This window comes from Monodon monoceros, unplaced genomic scaffold, assembly GCF_005190385.1.
Source record: "Monodon monoceros isolate NGI ecotype Baffin Bay Population unplaced genomic scaffold, NGI_Narwhal_1 Super_Scaffold_13, whole genome shotgun sequence".
Lineage (NCBI taxonomy): Eukaryota > Metazoa > Chordata > Mammalia > Artiodactyla > Monodontidae > Monodon > Monodon monoceros.
In genome coordinates this window covers 11,835,983-11,860,009 of record NW_021703769.1, presented here as the reverse complement: position 1 = coordinate 11,860,009, position 24,027 = coordinate 11,835,983, and the positions used below count along the sequence as shown (strand labels likewise).

At 49.4% G+C, this 24,027-nt stretch overlaps 1 protein-coding gene and 1 non-coding gene across 2 annotated transcripts in view; both read right to left on the bottom strand.

Annotated features, from left to right (window-relative positions):
* Positions 1-23,554, bottom strand: part of KCNB1 (potassium voltage-gated channel subfamily B member 1) — a 101,653-nt gene extending 78,099 nt beyond the window's left edge. The window contains exon 1 of the mRNA XM_029219425.1: positions 22,822-23,554. Within this exon, the coding sequence (XP_029075258.1) occupies positions 22,822-23,388 (567 nt within the window). The 5' untranslated portion in view covers positions 23,389-23,554. The remainder of the gene's footprint in view (positions 1-22,821) is intronic.
* TRNAE-CUC lies at positions 13,288-13,359 on the bottom strand. Its single transcript has one exon. It is a non-coding gene; the product is annotated as a tRNA-Glu (tRNA).
* Positions 23,555-24,027: the final 473 nt, after the last annotated feature.

The window sequence follows — 24,027 nt, the reverse complement described above, 5'->3', positions numbered from 1 at the left end:
GGGCACGAACCCGCGTCCCCTGCATCGGCAGGCGGACTCTGAAGCACTGCGCCACCAGGGAAGCCCAAGGCAGAGCTTTTGTACCCCTGACTCAGTGAGTCGTTGGCTACAGGCTGCCAGTGATCGGGGGAGGGGGCTGGAGGACAGAGCTGTTGTAGGGCGTAGTCCCCCAAGCAGGTGACTCCCATTGGCCAAGGGCAATTGTGAGGGGGGCAGTTATGAGAAGGAGGCAGTTGTAACTTATCAGCAGCTGGTACTCATAGCAGTTGCAAGGGGTGGGGGATATGGAGGGAGGGGGAGAGAGGTACAGGTGCACCAGCCTGGAAAGGGGATGTAGGGGAGGCACCTACAGCATCCATCTTGACTTAGTGCAGTAACTCATCACTACCTAAACCTCCCCAACTTAGGGCCAACCCTTGGAAGAAAATGAGGAAAAGACTGAATAGTGCTGAGGTTAAGTTTCCACCACCCTCCCTCCATTGCAGGCCATGGAATCTAGTATTTGGAAAATAAGAAATTAAAAAAGAAACGGCACTTCATACATCTGGGCTCACAGAGTACAAGTTAGGACTATTCTGTCTGTAGGATTCTAGAATCTGCGAGACCCTCAGGGTGGCGTGTCAGAATCATTGCTTTCAGGCGCTCTGAGCCGATCTGCCTGCTGGGGAGGCCTCACCAAGGGAAGATGGGATGGGGCCCAGCTGGAGCACCAGGCTGTGCAGATGAAGTTACAAGGTGAAGAAAGACAAAGCGGCCTAGCCAGGCCTCAGGGGAGGCCCCGGAAACAATGTCGAGATCTGATCCTGTGAGAAGGGGAGTGGTGGGGCAGGGATGTGGGGCAGAGGATCCTTGCGCAGGTGAGGGCCTGGCCTGCAGCCCCCATCCCAGCCGCGAAAGGCACCAGACCCTTCGGCCCTGAGCAGGCCCAAGGGCAGGGCCACATCTCACCCTCGCCCATGCCAAGCTCCAGCCCCCTCACCTGGGCACAGCGCTCTCTACAGTGAGCAAAACACTACCGAGCAAAACACGCAGCATTCTGAAGTGGGTGAGTCAAAATTCTACACATGGGGAAACGGAAGCTTAGAGAGATGCAGTGACGTCGTCCATGAACAAGTGTTGATTAAGCACCTACTCTGTGCCCGGCACTAATTCAGGTGCTGGGGATACTTTAATAAACACAACAGAAAGCCCTGCTCACATGAAGCTTATATTCAAGTAGGCCAGGAGTGGGGTGGGCCAGAAGGGAATAACTGCTATGGAAAAATAAATAATAAATAAAGCAGGGAAGGGAGAAAGTGCAGGGGGGCAGAAGCCACCATTTTAAAGATGGAGGGTGAGAGACAGGAGAAGAACTCCAGCTTTGGGGTTAGGCGGGTTCGGTGTTTGAATCCCAGCTGTGCCAGGTACTCAGGGCAGAGCCTTGGTCAGACACTTGGCCTCTCTGAGCCTCAGTATCCTCACCTATAAAAAGGAGGCTGCTGTGAGAAGGGCATGGCTGAAGAAGGAGTTTTTATGGTGAGCCCCAAGGCAGAGGCACTATGCTTTTAAAGTGTACTTCAAGGACCATCGGCATCAGAATCCACTGAGATCCCTGTTAGAATGCAGATCCCAGGCTGTGTCTAGAGACTTTGATTCTGTGGTCTGAGTGATGGACATGGGAATCTGAATTCTGCTGGGGTTTGAGAATCCCTGACCTGGGCTTGGGTGTGGGGTTAAGGAGCCTGTGGCTGCCTCCCTGATGAAGATTCATGGGGCCCCAGAGTGGAAATGCCTTTAAAGATCACACAACCCAGCAATGTGCTCCCAGTATGCAGACAAGGAACCTGAAGACCAGAGAAGCTAAGTGACTTGCCCAAGGCCACACAGCAGGAAAGCTGGGTCTGGGATGGTTGACAGCTGGATGGAGAGGTAAGAGCTGGTTCAGATAACAAGCAGTCAGACCCCAGATATTGGGGGTAGGGGCAGAGTGAGAGCTGAATTCCATCCCAGGAATCTTATCCTGCTAGACTGGAAGATGGATGAGTGTTTCCTTCCCATTTGAGACTGTTAAATGATCCTCCCCAGACTCCTGCTCGGTTAATTCCTTAGAGAAAAGGGAGCCTGCCCTTGGACCACTCTGACCAGCCCAGGGCACCCCAGCCTCCCAGTGAGCCCCTTCCTACAGCCCAGTGGACTTGCTGAACCCCAATGGGTGCCAATGTGGGACACATACCACCAGTACCAGCTGCATTGAAGTCTGATTTCTCAACCTCAGTGCACCCTGGAATCACTTTGGGAGCTTTGCAGAATACCAGTCCCTGGGTCCTACCCACAGAGATTCTGATTTAATTGGTCTGGAGGGTGGCCTGGCGTTGGGATTTTTCAAAGATCCTCAGATGATTCTCACGTTCAGCTAAGACTGGGTTAGCTGTGCAGGGAAAGACATCAAATCCCATTGATTCAAAGTGAGAAGGTGTTAGCCTTTCCGATTCTCCTTCAAACCTTCAGACTCCCTTAAGGGGAAAGTCCCTGTTGGAAGCTAATGGGACTATCACACCTCTCTAACACACATCCGTCTCCCCTTTGAACCCAGAGAGAGCAGGTGTCGGACTCCAGCATCTGGCTGGAATTTCATAACATGATTTATGGCAAATGGTACCAATTCTTCGTGATATCAAATTTCCTCTTAAGATAACTTGATTGAAGTAAAATAAATTAATTAAAGAATATTAAGCAAATCCTATTTCGGGTATTTCCCCTGCACTCAGTGGTGGTTTCTGACCCAAGTGAGTCCCCTCACTTAGGTCCTCCTCTGGCCACAGGGATTGGTTCAAAGATGAGCACATGACCCAAGTGTGTCCAATCAGAGCCAACCCTGGGACTTTTGCTGGAACAGCCAGGGAAGAGGGCCTCTCTTTCTGCTGGCTTTGGTGTTCAGAAGATGAAGTTCAGAGAAAATGTCAGCTCAGAGAGAGGATGTGACCTGTCTGAGGCTCCAGGCACTAGTGGTGGAGCTGGGATTTGAACCAAGTCCATCTGCCCCCAAAGGTAGTGCAACTTCCAACTAAACCATATTTCTGGTGAATTTTTCATTTAGAAACCTCCCTCAGAACTTCTGTTTCCTGGGTTTAGAGTCTTCGTATGTGGCATTTGCTTTAGAAAAACTCAGCAACACCCTATAAAAGATAACCCAAATAGGTACCTTTAAAAAGCTGATAGAAAACATGAATTATCATTCAATACATTCTGAGCACCAGAGAAGATATTTGGCTGTTTGCAAAGAATTTGGTGCCCTTCCTCCTTTCAGTTTGGGATGATAAGAGCCTTCTGGTTGGAGTTCTGGCCAGACCTTTAAAACTATTTCACCCACTCCTAACCCAAAGGAGTTCGGTATTTGCTTCCTGGCAACTGTGACTAACCTCTGAATTCTTTCATCCATCAGTTCATTCAACACAATCCTACAGAGTGCTTACAGGGAGGCAGGCACGGTGCTAGGTGCAGGAGACACAGATGAACACAGCAGACAAGTCCTGCCATCAGGGAGCTCACAGTCCACATGGGGCAAGGGAAGGCAGAATAATCAGACCATCATCAAAATGGATGTGAAATTACAGTGGGAACAAGGGCCATCCAACAGAGGTACATAGAACTTTGAAAACCATAACTGGGAGGTTTGACCTGTTCAGAGATCATGGACGGCTTCCCGGAGGAGGTGACATTCGATCTGGGAGCTTCAGGATGAGCAGGCAATACTGGGTGAAGAAGAAAGGAAAACAAATTCCAGGCTGAGGGAAAGCATGTGCGAAGGCCCGAAGCAAGAAGGAATTTAGTATGAGATCAGTGTGACTGGACACAAGGAATCAGGAGACTGTGGTGGGAGATGAAATCAGAGAGGTGGGGGGCCTGGCCACATGGAAACTTGCAGGCCACTCGGAGGGGATTTAACCTCTCCTTCCACCCATTCTCCAGCAAATCAAATAGAAATCACCCACCTTTCCCCTCCTCCCTCCTTTACCTCATAAAACTGTGAAAACCCCACTGCCCTTATGATTTACGGAATTTGAAAAATACAACAAAATATCCACACAATTGAGATTCTTTAAAAACTTGGGGTGTTTGAGCTACTTAAGGAGAAAAGCAAAAAGAGAAAGGCAAGAAGCCCAAGAATAAAAGGGAGAAGCAAGTGAGGGAGAGCTATGGAGAGAAGGAGAGCAGCGTGGGGGTGGGGGTGGGGTGCTGGCTCAGTGCCTGGGCTCTGCAGGTAACAGCCTGGGGTCAGACGCTGCCCTGCCCTCTCTTAGCTGCATCCTTGCATGTATTACTCTGCCTCTCCGGGGCTCAGTTTCCACATCTGTAAAATGGGGATAATGACAGTACATTCCTAATAGGGTGTTGAGGGGACTATCTGAGTTAACGTCTGTATGAGTGGTACAGGAATGTTAGCTATGTGGGTGTTGGCAGAGAAATAGGCTGGATGGTGCCTCTGAAGCCCTCAGAGTCCCCAGGGAAACCTGGGGTCAGCCTGGACAGCTGGAGGGTGAGAAGTACTGAGGAGACACAGGGCCCACAGCGATGGGCTCGTATGAGATAGGCTTTGGAGGGCAGCTAAGAAATCTTCCTGGGAGAGTGAAACTCCTCCTCCCTTGAGTGAGAATGTCTCATATCTGGGAGGAAGAACCAGGTTCTGCATTTTTCTGAGTGAAAGGGAAGGGCTTCTGGGCACCTCCTCTAAGGAACCTCCAGTTCAGGGAAGATTAATCCCAGAGGAATGAACTTTGGAATCCAAAAGCAGTGACCAAAGGGGTCTGATGATAAATTTTTTTTTTTTTTTTTTTTTTTTGCGGTACGCGGGCCTCTCACTGCTGTGGCCTCTCCCGTTGCGGAGCAACAGGCTCTGGACGCTCAGGCTCAGCAGCCATGGCTCACGGGCCCAGCCGCTCCGCGGCATGTGGGATCTTCCCGGACCGGGGCACGAACCCGTGTCCCCTGCATCGGTAGGCGGACTCCCAACCACTGCGCCACCAGGGAAGCCCCTGATGATAAATTCTTGAAAGAAATGCCAGGGCCCATTGTGGGGCTTAGAATGTCATCAAGTTTGGGAAGTCAAGGGAATTCCCTAGCGGTCCAGTCATTAGGACTCCTCGCTTTCACTGCCGAGGGCACCGGTTCAATCCCTGGTCGAGGAACTAAGATCCCGCAAGCCACGCAGCGTGGCAAAAAAAAAAAAAAAAAAAAATCGGAAGTCAAGGGAAGGGTGTTCAAATAGAGTTTTAAAGGATGAATTAAGGAGGCCAAGGGGGCCAGCGTAGGCGCTACAAGCTTGTGCTAGTCAGCACAGCATGTGCAAAGGTCCTGAGATGAGACCCGGAATGGTGTCCTGAAGATCTGAGAAAGGAGATAGGGAGCCATATGATGCATCTGTAATGTGAAGGTGGGGTAGTACCCCTTATAGGTCCTTAGTGGCCAGGTAAGGGTTTTGGAAATTATCTTGAGAACAATGAGAAACCATGGAGGGGTTGATACCTCTTCCTACCGCTGCTTCCCCTCACCCCCATTCAAAAACTGTCTAGGTAGAGTGGATGTGATTTGACATGGGCTCTGCATAGAATGATTTGAGAGCTTGGAAAACTCTCTGAGACTATATCAGCAAGAGCAGTAGTCATTCATTCATTCATTTATTTATTCAACAAATATTCACTTAGTAACTACTATATGCTAAGTGCGATTTTAGCACTAGGAAGATGGAAGTAAAACCTGAACAAGTTCCTCTCTAATGGGGCTTATAATGCAATACAGTGAGACAGACAAAAGCGAGATAAATACATAGCATTCTAGGTGGTGGAAAGGACTATGAGAAAAATAAAAGAAGGTAAAGAATGCAGCATGTGAAGATCGGGGGAGGGGGTGCTGTAACCATTTACTGGGGGATGTGACCCAGCAAATTGTCCCTGCAGACCCCCTTCCCACCCAGTGTCCCCTGAGTGTCCATTATTTGCACCATTGTAAGCAGAGTTTAAAGATGATTTTTTAGCACCTCTCCATCCCACAATCAATTAAGCTCCCCCTCTGCCTGGCACCAAGAGTGCATTTGTGGTGACCACAGTGACCAGCAAACCGTTCCCCTTCCCTACGCATTGCTGCCAGCCGCGTGTAAGGAAGCCACAAGCACTAGGCACTCTGTTCTCGCCTTTGCCTGACACCATTTGCCTTTCTCTGGATAATAGGGTGGTGAGATCATCCGGGTGCCCCCCAGGGGGTTGGCAGGGCTGCATCCCTGGGCCTGTTCCAGGCCAGCCAGCAAGGAAAAGAAGTGGATTTAAGCGGAGTTGACAACAGGTTCGAGGGTTTTTGGCAGGAGTGGGGCAGGGGAGCCATTCTTCAGCCGCCTTCCTGAGGATCACGTCACCTCTGCCAGCACCACCCGAGTGGATGGGCGTCAGAAACAGAAAGAGGTGTAACAGAACCCCCCTGGCTAAATGGAGATTTGGGAACCTTCTGTGGTTTGCATTTCTTCAGGAACTCTGCCAGAGGGGGATGATGAACAGTAATGACACACACAAGAGATGAGACCCACAAATAACGAGTTGGAAACAGGAGTTCCGACTCTAAACACCAGCGTTCCGAATGTGCCTGACAGATTTCTGATCACAAGCGCCACTTCGGTGGCATTGGCGATCAGACCTTGAAACCTCAGAATTCCAACTCCGACCATGAGTTCCAACCTGAAACATCAGCATTCCAACCTTGTCTGCTGGAGTTTTCAATCACAAATATCAACACTCTGGCCGTGTACTCCTTGGGTCCAGTTACAAATCTGAGGACTCTGACCTTGGATGGCAGCCTTCTGACCTTGAACCCCAGAGCTGTGACCTCGAATGGCGATGCTCCGAGAATGAACATCAACCACAGCTGTGATCTTGAGAGACAGACTTGCAACCCCGAACCCCAGAATTCCAATCCCAGGCACCCTAACCTCTACCAAGAATTTCTGAAATCCCAAGCTTTCCAGCCTGAATTTGTAGAGCTAACATCACTCCATAAGGATATAAAGTTGAATTCGGCACAATTAACTCTCCCACAGGCCCACAGGCCCCAGAAATAAGCCCGAGGCTTGGATGATGATGAAGAGGATGAAAATAACAGTACGAATAACACTGGCTCACATTTATTTGCTGCACTTTGCTGAGCACTTCACATGCTATATCTCAGTGCATCCTCTGGACCACCCCAGGGAATTTATTATTCCCATTTTACAGATGAGGAACCTGAGGCTCAGAGTCGGTCTGGTTTGCTGACTCAATGTTCAGTGCTTTTCCCAACCACTTCAGCAGATTTTTCCTCCTGCTCTCTTTGGAGTTTGGGTAGGGGGACCTAGGATCCTATTAGCTAATACATTTAGGACTTACCTGTGAATTTCCCTGACCTGTGTTGTCATTCACCGGGGATGGGCTGCCTTGAGTTTTGGAGCCCCACTTGTGTGGAACAGTCATTCATTCAACAGACACTTGCCACCCTGTGTTGTGCTGCAGTAAGGAGAGGGGAGAGGGGACCTGTTACTCCTGACACCCAGGCTCTATACCCTTCCTCCCCGCTCCCTTCACGGTGGGAGGGTCTCAGAGGCAAGAAGTGATCACCCCCTGCTATTTCTAGCCATCGAAGGTTCTATGCTGCAGGGGTCAAGAAGTGGAGCCCCAAAGGCTGAATGTGGTCCACAGATGTGTTCTGTTTGGCTCACTCAAATGTTTTTAATTTTTTTTTTTTAATTATTTGGCAACATTGAAAAATGTGGATATCTCAGTGAAAGCTAAAATTTCTGGCTGGGCCCAGAACCCAGCCTGGACGCAGAATCCAGCCTTGAGCTGAATAGAAGCTGCCTCCTTGGATGGGCACATATGCTCCAGTTCACCACAGTCCCCACCACTCTCTCCTGCCTCCTTAACTGAGTGTTGAAAACCACCTCTTTGGATTGGCTTATCCTCCCAGTCGTGAGGCCAGCAAGAGTCTAAAATTTTTATGCAGGGGGTGGGTACTGGTGGGTAGAAACCTGAAGGAAGGGGGAGGAGAACTAGGGGACTTGCCTTGGGTTGCATTTGCATGGGGCTTTATGTAAGATGGAGAAGGCTCCATGTGCCCACATCAACGGATGCGGGGTGTGATGGAGACTGGGGAGAAGGTTGGGGGGAGGGTCTAAGCCCCCTGCTCTCCAGTCACTCCTTGGCACAGCCATTGCATGAAGGGTTCAAGCAGGCAAAGGTGTCATAAGAGGCCTGATTAAGGCAAGGTTTGGGGTAGCCTCTCTTTCCTCTCTCCCTCTTGACAAAAGGAAGAGAGAAGGAAAACCAACAATATGAACGGAGCATCCGTGCCTGGCCAGCTCAGTGCTGGCCGCTCTGGCACAGACGAGTGCACCTGTCTTTCCAGTAGTCCTGCTTGGCAAGTTACCATGCCCATTTTCCAGGTAGGGAAACTGAGGCCCAGAGAGATGATGGGGCCGTTTGCCCCGGGTCTTGTAGCTCATATGTGGCGGTGTTAGGATTATGAACCCAGGCCTCCAGAGTTCCAAGCCAGAGCTCTTTCCACTCATCCTACCAGGGAGATGGCATATGAGAGGAGGAAAAACACTGGTGAAGAGGAGGGGAAGGGCACCTGCCCCAAGTGGGCCTAATCTGAAAATAAACCAGAGAGACATTTTTATCATTGAAAGAGTGGAAATGCCACCAAATCCAAACTGGTTGTTCAAGGTCAGGGAGGGCCTTTCTGAAGAGGTGACATATGAGCCAAGATCTGAAGGATGAGAAGGGGCAGCTGGCACTGCAAGATACAGAGCCAGAGGCCCAGAAAGGTTAAGTGATTTGTTCAAGGTCACAGGGCTAACTTGTGCCTTCCCTCCCTCCCTCCAGTCTTCCAAGAAACCCCCTCTGACAAAGCCAGCCCCACCCCTGCATCAGGCCCTGGGGTGACTTTAGAACACAGGTCAGAAAACTTTCCCTGTAAATGCTGTTGTTACCAAAAAGCAACCATAGATAATAGGTAAATGAACATGTTGATGTTCCAATAAAGCTTTATTTACAAAACTGGCAGCCTACCCTGCTTTAGAACACAGAAATGAGTACGACACAGTCCTAGATTTTGAGAATATACTGCCTTAGTTGGGGCGGTAATACAAGTTTAGAAGAAAACAGAATACACGAGGGAACATGCTAAATGGTACAGGAGAGGTAGAAACAGAATTTGTAGAAGATCACTTCTGCGGCTCAGGAAGGAGAGAAATCAAGTTCAGGTTCTCAGAAAGGGCCACCCGCACTCCTCTTTGACCTTGGCCTGTTATTCTCTATCTAAACACCTTCTTTCCTTCCCAGCATACATATTACACTTTGTGATTATTCTTTCATTTAAATTTTTATTTGTTTAATGCCTATCTCCCTCCAGCAGGCTATAAACTCCATAATGGCTATGGATTATTTTTGCCAGCTTAAATTTATTCTCTCCTTTTTTGCTAACAGTATTTCAATTTTTCTTTGAAAAACCACCTCTTTCCCATTCTCAGTCCCAACTCAGAAGCAGCCATTGTCATGTGACCCAGACCTGGCTAAGTGATTGGCTTAGGGATGGACCAGTGAAAATCAGCCCTGGGATTTTGCTGGAATTATTGGGGAAGAGACTTGCTTTTTCCCCGGGATGGAAGCCTACAGTTGCTGGGTGCTCTCTTTCCAGCCATGTTTGCACAGCCTGCTGAGAAGCCAACATGGATAAGAAGAGACTTAGATGGATTGGAGACCAATTCTTTTGTTTTTTTCTTTCGATGCAGGGGAGCGGGGCGCGGGCCTCTCACCGCTGCGGCCTCTCCCATTGCGGAGCACAGGCTCCGGACGCGCAGGCTCAACGGCCATGGCTCACGGGCCCAGTCGCTCCGCGGTATGCGGGATCTTCCCGGACCGGGACACGAACCCGTGTCCCCTGCATCGGCAGGCAGACTCTCAACCACTGCGCCACCAGGGAAGCCCGAGACCAATTCTTGATGACATATTTAAGCCCCAGATCCAGCCCTGCCTGAAGCCCTACCTAACCCGACTTTTCAATTACATTTTTTTTTGATTAAGTCCATTTGAACTGCATTTTTCTCACCCACAACCAAAGGAATCCTAAACCAATAGATACACAAGTGCTTCTCACGCATCCTGCACAATGCCTGGCATATAGTAACATGCAGTAAATGTTTGTCACACAGACAACAGGTGGCATTGAAGGAGGACCTCAAAACATGCACATATACCCACATGAAGTTAGAAGGACCAGAGAAGCCTAGAAAGGAAACTAACTTTGAATCCAATAGGATTGTCCCAGGAATAGGAGGGAATGACTGAATCAAATTTCGGTCAGTATTTCAAGGAACAAAAAGGGATGTGTAAACATACCCACAGCATAAGAGATAAAAGAAAATTGATCTATTCAGTGGGAATTCTAGACATGTTGAAGACTGATTCAACACTATCTTTTTTTTTTTTTTATTTTTGCGGCCACACTTTGTGGCATGCAGGATCTTAGTTCCCCATCCAGGGATCGAACCTATGCCCCCTGCATTGGGAGCGCAGAGTCTTAACCACTGGACCGCCAGGGAAGTCCCCCAACATTATCTTATCCCCACCTTTCTTTCTGTTCTCACATGCCCCTGGCAGGGCGATCATGCACTGCGTCTTCGGTACGAACAGTCGGGTCTACAGACTCTGAGAAGAAATGCTGGCCAAGGTAAGGGGCCCCACGGATCACACAGGCCTTGGAAAGACTCAGGCACGGGCCTTAGGTAGCAATTAGTGAAATACAATGCTCTATGTTTAGAAGCTGTTTGATTCCATGTGCATTACCTGGTGGATGTGAAAGATGATATGGAATTGGCCAATATAACATTATTCTCTCAAAGACAGTGTCTGTCTACCAGGCCATGGTGGGCAATTATGGTGGAGACCAGCCCTGCTGCAGAGCAAAAATGGAGCAGACAGGGTGTGAAGGAACACCTCAAGTGCCTAATCCAATTGCACCTCCTCGCTGTGAATGGAAGGCCAGAAGTCACTTCTTCCTGGCCCAGGAACTATGGGGATGGTAGCAGGCAGGTAGAGGTAAGGAAGGTGGGAGGAGATTGGAGGGGGTACACCTGGGAGACACTTGCCTTGTATGGGAGAACCCTCTGATCAATCACCATAAGATCATGCAAGTTCGCTCATTCATTCACTCAACAATTGTTTACTAACACTAAACTGCAATAAAAATTAATAATAACAGCAATGGTTAACTCGTACCGAACACATGCTGAGTACCAGGGATTGCTGAGTGCTTCATATAGAATTGTCACAGGAATTCCCTGGAGGTCCAGTGGTTAGGACTCTGAGCTCTCGCTGCCGAGGGCCCAAGTTCAATCCCTGGTTGGGGAACTAAGATCCCACAAGCTGCACAGTGCGGCCAAAAAAGAAAGAAAGAAATAGAATTGTTACTCTGGTTGTTATGAGGCTCCCCAAATTATGGATCAGGAAGTTGAAGCCCAGAGAAATTCATTCCCCCAAGGGCACACAGCTTGAATCATCATCGAGCTAGGATTTGAATGTAGGCAGTCGGGCTGCAGAGCCTGCTCTCTTAAGCATTCCTGTCTCTCTGTGGGCCAGGCCTGGCATCCACAGAAAAACTCATAAGCTAGTCTTCAGAGTGTTTTGTGCAAGGAAGTTATGAACATCAGGTTTCTGGAGCACAGAGGAGGGAGCAGGCAGTGCTGCCTGATGGGGGTGTGGGTGGTGGAGGGAGGGAGAAGCTGGGCCTTGAAGGGTGATGAGAGAGAGGCTGCAGGCAGACAAGAGGGAGAAGGGAGTGCAAAGCAGAGGAATCAGCTTGGGCAGAAGTGTGGAGCAGGACCCAGGAAGGATGGTGTATTTGGGGAATGCAAGAAGGTGGGTGTGGTGTGAGCAGAGGGTACCATGGACAGAGAACAGGGGGAGCTGAAGGTGGAGAGGTTGGCTGACGTCTTGAAGGTCAGGCTGAGGAGTTTGGACTTTATTCTGGGGGCAGTGAGAACCATGCAAGGGTTTTTGGAAGGGGATGATTAGCATGAGCAGATTATGCTTGAGACAGATGGCTTAGGTTCCCTGCAGAGAAGGGACTGGAAGGGGACAGCTGGAGGCAGGGAGGCCAGTGCAGAGGCTCAGACTCTGAGGAAAGACCAAAGCAACAGCAACAAAGTCATCCCTCTGATCTTACCTCCCCAGCTCCCCTGCTTTCACTCTGCTCTGGCCACACTGGCCACCTGGCTGTTTCTTGACTGCCCCAAACATGTTCTTGCCCCAGGGCCTTAGCATGTGCTGTTTTCTCCACCAGAAACACTCTCCCCTGCCAAAGTCCACATGCCTCCCTCTCTCCCTTCCTGCAGGTTTCTGCTTAATTGGCACCTTCTTGGTGAGGCCTTTTCTGACCATCCTGGTTAAACACCCCGCACCCGAACACTCCCGCCCCCTTCCCTGCTAACCTTTCTCCGCGTCACCTGCTACAACCAAAATATTGCATATTTATTTCATCTTGTCATCTCATCCATGAATACTTCACTATGTATCTCTAAAATATAAATATTTCCAAACATAATCACAATAGCAATTATTACACCTAAAAAATAGCATTCATTCCGCCATAACATCAAATATCCAGTTAGCATTCATCTTCCTCTGACTGTCTCATGATTTGTTTTTCACAGTTTCTCAGCCCCAGGAAGTATATGTATTTGTTTCTTTTTTGAATGGTCTTAATCTCTCTATTCACTGGAATCCCAGTGCCATGAGGGCTGGAATCTTTGTTTTGTTCTCTGTGCTGTGTCCCCAACACCTAGGACCTGGCTCGGCACACAGTAGGTGCTCAATAAATCTTGTTGAATAAATGAATACAACCAATCCTAATAATAACAGCTGCTATTGAGCTTGTGGGTGTTATCTGTTTATTGTTATTTACTATATTACATCATCTAATCCTCACAACCTCTTTATAATGTAAGGGCTGTGATTGGGCCCATTTTCCAGATGGGGAAACTGAGCCACTTGGCTCAAGGACTCACAGCTAGAAAGTGGCCAGGGCCTAAGACCCATCACATGGACTGGGCATCTGTGGCTGCTGGTGGAGGCTGAGGTTTTGTGGTTGCCCAGGAACCGCCCCACATCCCACATGTATCCCCAATCCAGCCACCTTTCACTGACTTACTTCCCTCTTCCAAGCTGCCATCTTTTCTCTCTCTCTTCTTTTTTTGTGTTTTTTGGCCATGCCGTGTGGCTTGGGGGATCTTAGTTCCCCAACCAGGGATCAAACCCGGGACCCGGCAGTGAGAGTGCCGAGTCCTAACCACTGGACCACCAGGGAGTCCCCCGCCATCTTCTCTTGACTGCAGTGCTGCAACATCCTCCTGGCAGCTGCTCATCTTTTATTTCTCTAATGCCCACTCTTCATGCAACACCTAGGGGGTGGAGGCCAGGGATGCTGCTAAACATCTTATAATACACAGGACAGCCTCCTACAACAGAGAATTATCCTTCCTCAAATGTCAACAGCGCTGAGGTTGAAAAGCCAGAGATGTCCTGCACCCAGAGCATGGCAGAAGCAGATGAAAGTCAGACTTCTAGAAATGTGTTGGTGATAATAATGAGAGTCCCAAAGTTTGTAAACAAAGCTCAAAGGCCTAAACGCAAGGCCTGAAAGTATAAAACTCTTAGAAGAAGTCATGGGGAAAACACTTCATGACATTGGATTTGGCAATGACTTCTTGGATCTGACACCAAAAGCACAGGCGACAAAAGAAAACATAGACAAGTTGGACTTCATCAAAATTTAAAACTTCTGTGCCTCCAAGGACACAGTCAACAGAGTACAAAGGCAACCTACCAAATGGGAAAACATATCTGTAGATCATATATCTGATAAGGGGTTGATATCCAGAATATATAAAGAAACTGCTACAACTCAAGAATAAAAAACAAACAACCCGATTAGAAGATGGGCAACTTAGTTAGATATTTCTCCAAAGAAGATATGCACATGGCCAACAAGCATGTGAAAAGCTATTCAGCATCACTAACCATTAGGGAAATGCAAGTCAAAATCACAATGAGATACCACCTCATATCCGTTAAGATGGCTACGATAAACAAGACAAAACCAAAACCACGCAGGAAATAACAAGTGTTGGTGAGGGTGTGGAGAAACTGGAACCCTTGTGCACTGTTGGTAGGAATGTAAAATGGTGTAGCTGCCATGAAAGACAGTATGGAGATTCCTCAAAAAATTAAAAATAGAATTACCACGTAATCCAGCAATTCCACTGCCGGATATACACCCAAAAGAACTGAAAGCAGGGTCTCGAAGAGATATTTGTACAGCCACATTCCTAGCAGTATTATTCACAAAATAGCCGAAAGGTGGAAGCAACCCAAGTGTCCATTGATAGGTGAACGGATAAATAAAATGTGGTATATACACAAAATGTAGTATTATTCAGCCTTAAAAAGGAAGGAAATTCTGACACATGCAACAACACGGGGGACCCTTGAGGATATTACACTAAGCGAAATAAGTCAGTCATGAAAAGACAAATACTGGACCAAGAGTAGTCAAATTCATAAAGACAGAGAGTAGAAGAGTGGATGCCAGGGGCTGAGGGGTGGGAATGGAGTTATTGCTTCACAGGTACAGAGTTTCAATTTTGCAAAATAAAAAGTTCTGGAGGTCGGTTGCACAACCATGTGAATATACTTAACACGACTGAACTGTCCACTTAGACATGGTTACGATGGTAAATTTCATGTTATGTATACCTTACCACAAATAAAAAAGAAATCAGCCAGAGATGGTTTCAATTGTGGGGTCCAGGTATGGGTGTTTGTCGAAGCTCAGGTGACCCAAATGTTCAGACAGTGGTGAGCACCCTGCTCTGTGAAGTGTGCCCTATTTATTATTCCCATTCCCAGCACGGGGGAGGTGACTTGTGGGCTTATACCGCCAGGAAGCAGTGGGGGTGGAATTGGAACCCAGGCCATACCCGTACCCGCAGGAATATGTCTCACGTGGTAACATTACGTCTTATTTGCTATTTATGTCATCAGGGAAATTTTAAAGGAGAACTGGTGCTCTGGATACGAACATGTGAATTCCGGCTCCCACCCCACCCGCCTCCAATTTGGGGGCAGGGGTGTGCCTCTGTCCCTGCCCCCATCCGGTCAAGCCCACCTCTACCAGAGACACCAAAATCAAGAATATCCCACATCAGGGAGAGGGTAAGGCCTTATCTTAATATTTAAATTATCTATTAAAATAATGCTTAATGCTAACCCTGTGTCTCCAATAGTCCCATCCTGTAGTCTTTGGGGCCAGGAACACTCCCAAGTTAGGAGGGAGACGCTGAAGGCCTCTCACCTCCACAGCACTTCAGTTCCCCAAGGTGAAGAGGCATCCTGGAGCTCTTTTCTCACTTCCTGAAGGTCATTCACTTGGCACAGAGGCCAGATCGTGGGCTCGCAGTCCTCCCGTTCGCTGTGTGACCCTGAGCTAGCCACTTCACCTCTCGGGGCCTCAGTTTCCACAGCTGTAAGATGAGGATAATTATCCCTCCCCCGTGAGGTGACTGTGGGAATCAGATACCACAGTGCATTTAAATGCTCCTTGCGCCGCGTCAGGCACAGTGGTAGCTGCGGCTGCTCTTGTTTTTATTTTCTCCAGGAGCTGGAAATGAGGCTGACCGAGCCCAACCAGCCCTGGAATTTTTTCTTGCAAGATGATCCCCGATAGGAGTTTGAGGTTTCCCACAGGTCTTTTGTTGCATCCCTAGAAGCAGATCCTAAGATAAAGATCTGAGTAAAGTGGCTTATGTAGGAAGTGATCCTAGAAAACACTGGTAGGGGAGAGGAGACATGAGACAGGGAAGGGAAAGAGGCCAAACAGAGTGTACTAGCAAGCAAGGAACCACTGTGGGCACCTGGGGCTGAATTCTGCTGAGGAACTCTGGGGCCAGTGTGGACCATGAACCTCTGAGTTATATCCCCATCCAGGGGGAGGGAGCTGAAGTATTATACACCTTCCCCATCAGTCATCAGTTGAGGGCTGCTCCCTCCAGGTAGGGCCTTAACTCCCTCTCTTTACTGGACTCCAGACAGACCAGAGGAAGCTTCTAGGCAAAGAACTGCAGGTGCTGGCAGCTGGGAGTTGGGCTAGTGGCACTGAAAATGTAAGAGCTAAAAGGATATGGGTGGGACACTGACCATATCTTCCCCATCAGGACTGGGTCCCCGTTCTGCTCCAATTGCCTATGTGACGTTGAGCAAAGTTATGTAACCTCACCTTATAATGAGCATGTATCTTTGTATAAGAATAATGAATTTTTGAAAAGGATCTTATTTATCTGGCAGGAGAGTCCGGAGGGTTAAATGAAATGACAATTAAAAACGAAACAAAAAAAACCCCGCTAACAGTTACTGAGGGCTTTCTACGTGTCAAACCCTATTTGAAATGCTTTGCATGCATTAATTCATTTAATTCTGGTGGCGATTCAATGAGGCAGCCCCTGCTATTGCCCCCATTTTATGATTGAAGGAACCGGGGCACAAGGAGGTGCAGTAGTTTGTCACACGTCACATGGTGAGTAACAGGGGAGTCAAATTTTGAACTTAGTCCCATCCACGACAGGTTGAACTTGGGCAACCCTAAAATCAGGGCTCCCATCCAGGACACTGTCAAGTATAGGACGTACACATAGTGCTGGGTATGGAGTTGGTGCTTAATGTGTGCTTGTTCTCTTTCAGTTAATTAAGCTTTGGCCAAACTGCTCATTTGGCCAGCACTTGTCCTTCCTAAACATTTTCACAATCTCTAGCTTTTTGTAGCCTTTCAAAAACCCTTGGGAGACCAGCTGCCTAGGTATGATACTGGTCAAGCATCCTGGAGGAATGGAAATACCCCTGAACCTCAGTGAGGGTAATGGGGCGTGGGGGGCGAGGGAGGGGCAGAAAGGCCTGAAAATGGCCCCTGATCTTTCCCCAACTTGTTGGGTGACCCAGGCAAGTCCTTGAAGTATCCTCCGTGTTTCCCCTTATCAAATCAGGATACTGGATTTATGAAGTGTGGCTTCCGAGCTTTCCATGCACGATCATACTTAATCCTCCAGGCAACCCTGGGAGGTAGCTTTTATTATCATCCTCATTTACAGATTAGGAAATGGAAGCTACGAGAAATGAAATGATTTGTCCAAAGTCCAGAGCTAGGAAATGTCAGGGCTGGGAATCAAACCCAGGTCTGTGTGACCCCACAGCTGGGATTCTGAATCTCTGGCATATTGGGTTGGCCAAAAAGTTCGTTCGGGGTTTCCATAACAAAAACCTGAGTGAACTTTTGGCCAACCCAATACAAACATCCAGGATGACTGACCCGGGCCAGCAGGAGCCTCAGCCAGACGATTCATAGCACTGGAGGGGCCCCATGGATTCTGAGCTGGTTTCCCTCATTTTTCTTGATGATAAAACATGAATCCGTCCTGGCTCAAATTAAGGAAGTAGAAGCATCATCACAGTAAAGGCATGAAATCCCAGGGGGGCAGGCGGGGATCCTACAATCAACAACACGGTAACAGGGGATGTTGCCAACCAGGGGAGTAGCTAGAAGAGAGGAATTCGGTGATAATACCAATCATCACTGTGGTCACATATAGAACATTTATTACCTGCCGGGCACTGGGTTAAGCTCTTTATGCAGATTATCTCCTAATGGCCCTAAGAGGCGGGCTCCATTATAATTCCCATTTTTTAGAGGAGGAAACTAACACTCAGAGGAGGAAAGGAACTTACCCAAGGTCATATTCCTGGCAAGCAATGTAGAAATGAACCACATCTGTTGGACTCCAGAGCTGAATCTTTGTTTTTTTTTGGGGGGGGGGAAGGCTTTTAAAAAATATATATATTTATTTACTTATTTATGTTGCCTGCACCGGGTATTAGTTGTGGCATGTGAACTCTTAGTTGAGGCACGCGTGCAAGATCTAGTTCCCCGACCGGGGACTGAAACCAGGCCCCCTGCATTGGGAGCACAGGGTCTTATCCACTTGGACCATCAGGGAAGTCCCCAGAGCTGATTTAAAAATCTGATTTAAAATTCTGTAGTGGGCAAAGTACGGACCAAAGTCTCTAAATAAAGAATACTCTCACACTGGAATATAATAATAATAATTCATATGTATAAAGTACTTTCCATTTGCAAATTACATTCACCATCTGAAATCTCACTGAATTATCAAAATAGTCCCGAGAGGTGGGCACTTATACCGTCACCATTTGGCAGATGAGCTCACTGAAGCTCAGAGAGCTTGAATGAGCTGTCCAAGATTCCAGATTGAAGAAGCACAGGTTTGGGAACCAGACCAACCTGGGTTCAAACCCTTGCTCTGCCATTTTCATTCCTTCAACAAATATTGACTGAGCACTTAGCTGTGTGAGCTCTGGCAAGTGACTGCCCCTCTCAGAACTTCCATTTCCTCTTTATAAAAGAATATTAATACCACTCATCAAATCCATTCCCTCCCTCATCTGAAAATGCCAGACACGCTTTTCCAGGCTTCCCTGCAGATAGAGCATGAGCATGTGACCTGATGCCTGCCACTTCTTTAAAAAGAAGTCTGCCAGGGGGCTGCTGGGAAAGGTTTGCCTTGCAGAAAAAAGAAAGTGGCACATAAGAGGGCACGCTCTCCTTCACTGGTCAGATATCATGTGTCTGCACTTGAAGGCTGGAACTAGGTAGCCATTTTATGAGATGAGGCATCCAGCCTGAGGACCAAGCCACCTGCAGGAGTTGGAGGAGCAGAAGGACAGAAAGAATCTAGAGTCCTAATGGCATCATGGAACCATTAACACAAAACCAGCTAGGTGGAACTTTCTGTTAAGTGAGAAGATGCATCTTCCTCCTTACAGAAGCCACTCCCAGGTTTCTATCTGTGACTTGTAGCCCAAACTGGCAGATTACCTTGATTGAATTGTTGAAGGGATTTCAATGAGATAGTGCATATAAAGTATCACTAATCAGTGCCTGGCACAATGAACAGCAGCTACTCTGGAAATTATCTCAGGCTTTAGCCCTGAGACTTTTCCGGGGACCACAGACACTCCTGGCCTGGCAAATTAGTTCCCTGTTTCTCCTACTGAGAAAAGCCTGTAGTTTTCCCAGAAAGCAGAAACTCAGTGGTGGCCCAGCACTGCAATCATGTCACTCTGATGAAGCTGACCCCAGCTTCCAAACAAGAATCAACCTGTTGCCTAATGGATTTTGATTTTCACTCCCCTGATGGGGAAGACGAGGGCCTGTGCTTTGGTTTGTCTCTGTGTTGCCAGAACATCCATCAATTATTAACAGTGGCAGCTTGGTCTTCCAATACTGCTATCAGAAGGAAAGGGCTTGCTGCAAACTCAGCCCACCCAGCCATAGAGAAAGGACTCTGCTCCCTATTATTTATAACAATAAGCCCTATGTACTGTGGGTTAGGCACTGTGCTAAATTTTGACAAACATGATTTCATGATGACCCTGCAAGGTGGGCCTTTTATCTATGCTTTAGGAGGCTAGCTGGTGGGAGGCTAGAGCTTGGAGAGGTGAAGAACTTGCCTAAGGCCAGAAACTGGGGAGGGGGTGAACATGGGCTTAGAACCCAGGTTTGTCCTTGCTCTTAAATATATGAGATATGGTCATTTCTGTATCTCACAATCACCCAGCAATGATCCTCCACTTGACTTCTTATTCTGTGACCTCTGAGAAATTTCTACAGGCCTTGCTGTTCTGACAAGCAAAGCATCCAAGTTGGGGGGCTGGATGGGGGTGGGGAGGGCAAAGGACAAATGATTGAAGGAGGCCAGAGGCACAGAGAACTGGGCTGCAGGTGGGCTGGGAGGAAGGAATGACAGATTCCCAGACCCTGAGACACAGTGACTGACTGACTGCCTGCTCCATTCGTTCATTCCACGTGTAGTTATCTGGAGATCCTCTGTGTCAGGCACCACGCTGGGTGCTGGAAACAGGGCAGTGGATACCACTCTTGACTTTCATACTCTTGTGGGGGAGAAACCGAGAAACACAAGGAAGCAAGTATAATTTCAGATGGTGCTTAAACCCTACGCAGGAAAGACACTACAAGATGTGACAGAGTGTAAGGGGAGGGAGGCTGTTTTAAACAGGGGTCAGGAAAGGTCTCTCAGAGGAGGGGACATCTGAACAGGGACCAGCTCCTATGAGGAATGAGAAGGAGTGGCCAGCCGTGGGACAATATAGGGAAGAGAATTCTAGGTGGCAGGAACAGCAAGTGCAAAGGTCCTGAGTTAGGATAAAGCCTGATCTGTTTAGGGAACAGCAAGGAGGCCAGTGGGGCTGAAACTGAGTGAACAGAGGAGAGAAGAGATGAGCTCAGAGAGGTCATGAAGCTGGATTCGTGGTGAAGCGTTTGGACTTTATTCTGAGTGCGATGGGAAACCTCTCTGGAGCATTTCGAGCACGTGAATAATGTGATCCAATATACATTTAGAAAAGCTCGTTCCGGCTGCCAATGGGGAATGGATTGCAGGGGGCAAAGGTGGAAGCAGGGAGACTGCGGAGGAGGCTATGGTACTTAATCACTATGGAAAGAACAGTGCCTTCAAAATCACACTTGAGTTTGAATTTCTGGCTACTCCTGTTTGCCTGTCACACGACCTTAGGTGAGTTACTTAACCTCTCTGATCTTCCCTCTTTGTGAAAGGTGGGATAATAGTAGAGAGTTGGTATACGGCTAAATGTGTTGTTATACTCCAGACACAGTAGATATGTGAACAATGGCAGGATTTCTACACTGAGGGCCAACGAGCCTGCCTGCCTCACCATTTCAGCCTTGGCTGCAGAATATCCTAGGCCGTCGTCCATCTGCTAGGACTAGCCGGCAGCCCCAGCCTAGGATCACAGAGAGGTCATGAACCTCGTCCCTGTGAGCGGATTAACCCGAGGGAGAGATGAAGCTGTTGATTCCCAAACAGCACCTTTTGCAAGCCTGAGCTACTTGCCTAGCTGTCAGGCACCAACCCAAACACAGCCTTTTGCCTGCTTCTTCTGGGGACGTGACCCTCCCCTCCTCTGCCCCTCACTCTCTTGTCTTAGGGACAGGGCAGGAAGGAGGGGGAGTCATATCTGGGTCTACACCAGGTGTGGAGGGGAAGAACCCGTGTCAGGCCTGGAAATAGCAAATAAGTCTGTTGATCCTTAAGCCGGTTGAGGGTGAATGACTATGTCTTAAGGGAGAGGCTTTTTGGACATGAAACCTGGGGCAGGATGATGGCCAGAGGCAGCCCACAGAAGAGGAAACAGGCCTAGGAATCTCTCTGTCCTCTTTAGAGTCGACGTGGAAGAGAGAAAACCTTTGGGCCTCTCTCCACCCTCCAACCAGCCACTCAGTCCTACATTCACTCGCAAAGGCCTCTCCTTGGGCAGACAGATCTGGAGAAAGGACCCCACAAAACCCGCTCCAGACCCAGCCCTGTAGGTGGGCCTTTAGTGGGGGGCAGTTGAGCCAGGGAGCACCCACAATGAGAGGACAGGCTGGACAGGAGGCAGCCCTAGCTAATACATCATGGCTGGTATGTAGACTTCCTCTTCTCTTTTTCCTTTCGCCATGAATACATTTACCTGCCCCCCCTTCTTTGGCCCTGCACTCAGAGAATGAGTTATGTTCAACACGTCTTTCCCAACTTGGTTTTCCTGGATTTTGACATCAACACCTCTCTGTTCTGGGCTCCCCCCGGGTCCCGCATGGCCTCTTTTATAGCACTGCACACACTGTGTTGTCATTTACTCCCAAATCCCAGCACGCTGGCCTCGTGAAGACAGGCCCCCACCTCTCTGAGGCAACCCCGAGTCCCAACCTGACACAGAGAAGTTGCTCATCAACAAATGACCTCCTGGCCTGGCCTGGCCCCCACCCCAATCCTTTCTTAGTCCCTTACAGCCTCTGCTTTTTTACGTGAGAGCAGACAGGACTCCCTGGCCTACCCAGTGTGATTGAACCCATTCCTGCCTCTTTCTCCTGCTTTATTTTTCACATTGCCTCATTTTTTTTCCTCCTATTTCGAAATTTACATCCTCTTCCGACAGCCAAAGCATCTTTAGAAGCTGCATCAAACCATTCTTGGAATCGACTCACCAAATTAAGAAAGACCAAACCAGGGGTGACCCCTCGCCCACAAGCATCCACAGCCAGCTGCATGCGTCATGCACGCACACACCCACCCCCCAGAGTCCCTTTGCCTCGTTTCTCTCACTTATGCTAAAACCGCCTGACAGTATCTCAATGTCCTCCACGTATGTCTGTAAGCTGCCTTCATTCCCTTCTTGGGGCAAAATGAGGTTATAAATATAGGGATAAGTATTAAAATTGCAGGGTGACCCCCCTCCAGCCCGGGTCTGGGCCTCCACAAGGGAGCATTATGTAGAATAGACCAAACTCAACTCTACTCCATCCCAAAGCTTTATTGTCTCTCCGTGCCCTTTTTATTTGCAGTGTCCATTCTCTTGCTGTGGGTTTTCATAAGTCTCTGTAAATCCTTTTCTCCAACAAAGTTGGGGTATAAATTATTGAATGATAAAAGGATGAGGTGGCCAGTGCCACATAGGAACAGTCTGAAGGGGTTGTTGGTCCTCACCTCTGAGATCTCAGCCATAGCCCTTCCTCTTTTCTGGTCTTCACATTTGGGAACTAAGCCAGAGTCCCCCAGCCGTGGTCCTCGATCTGGGGACACAGGCAGAATGCCCCAGCCCAGCAGCCCCTAGATTTCACACTCACCTTGGCAGCCACAGAGGAATTGGGCTTCTCCAGTAAGTCCCAGAGCTTTTTCCTCTTCTCAGCGCAGCACGTGTTATCGAACTCCTCGCCCTCCCGCTCCCGTAGGGTTTCTGCCTCGCGCTTGAGCTCCTCATTCATCTGCTCCTTCTTCTGGTGGTAGCGGGCCTGGCAGCAGGACTCCAGGTAGATTTCGTCGATGCCCCAGTAGTCGAGCTCTTGGCTGAAGCTGAGCGCGCACATCTCCTCCATCATGTGCAGCCGTCCGGTGCGGTAGAAGTTGAGGATGGAGGTGAAGGCGCCCGGGTGGCGGTCGAAGAAGTACTCATTGTCGTCGAGGCTGTAGTCATCGCACACCTCCAGCAGCGAGTCGTGCGTGTTGCAGTCACGCAGCTTGCCCAGCCGCGTGCGGGGCAGGCGGTCCAGGGTGCGCCAGAGCACCTCGTGCGCCAGCCCACCGACGTTGAGGCGGACGCGCCTCGAGCACGCCTTGCTGCGCACGATCTCCATGGGCTCGGGTGGCAGCGAGCTGGTGGAGCGTGAGCCATGCTTCGTCATGCCCGCCGGCATCGCTGGTCCGGCCGCCCCCGCCCCCCCTGCCCCCCCAGGCCGCTGTCACTGGAGGGCAAGGCCAGCCGCCGCGGGGGAGGGGGGCAGGGAGCGCTGTGGGCTGCTGGGGGTGCAGGGGGCCGCGCGGGCGCGCGTCACGGCCGTCTTCTCACCTCCATCCCGACGGCTGCGAGGCAGAAAGCAGACGCAGGTCAGCAAACAGGGAGCTGTGCGCGGCCCCTCCCCACCCCTCCACCCGGGCCCCAGCCGGCCTTGACCTTCCCGGCGCTTAAGCCGCTCAGGCCTGCAGAAAGGCTGGGCGCTGTCCTTCGCGCCGGTGCTGAAGCCCGCCCCACCCCGTGGCTGGAGGGAGGGGCCGCCCTTCGGGGCGGGGAGAGGGTCCCCAAGAGGCGCCCCGGGGGCCCAGGAGGCCCTACCCCGGGCTTCTGCTGCCGGGACCCGACCCGGCCGCCTGGGGCGCTGTCCGCCCCTTCGAGTGCTGAAACTCGCTTCTCCCTAGGTCTCCCCGTCCAGTCCCCGACCTGGCCACGCGATGGGGAGAAGAGGGGAGCTGCATGAGAAAACTTTTTTTTTTTAACTGCTCATCTTTTCCTTCCCCCGCTCCGAGATAATTAGGATTTGAGGGCTTGGGGGTGGCAG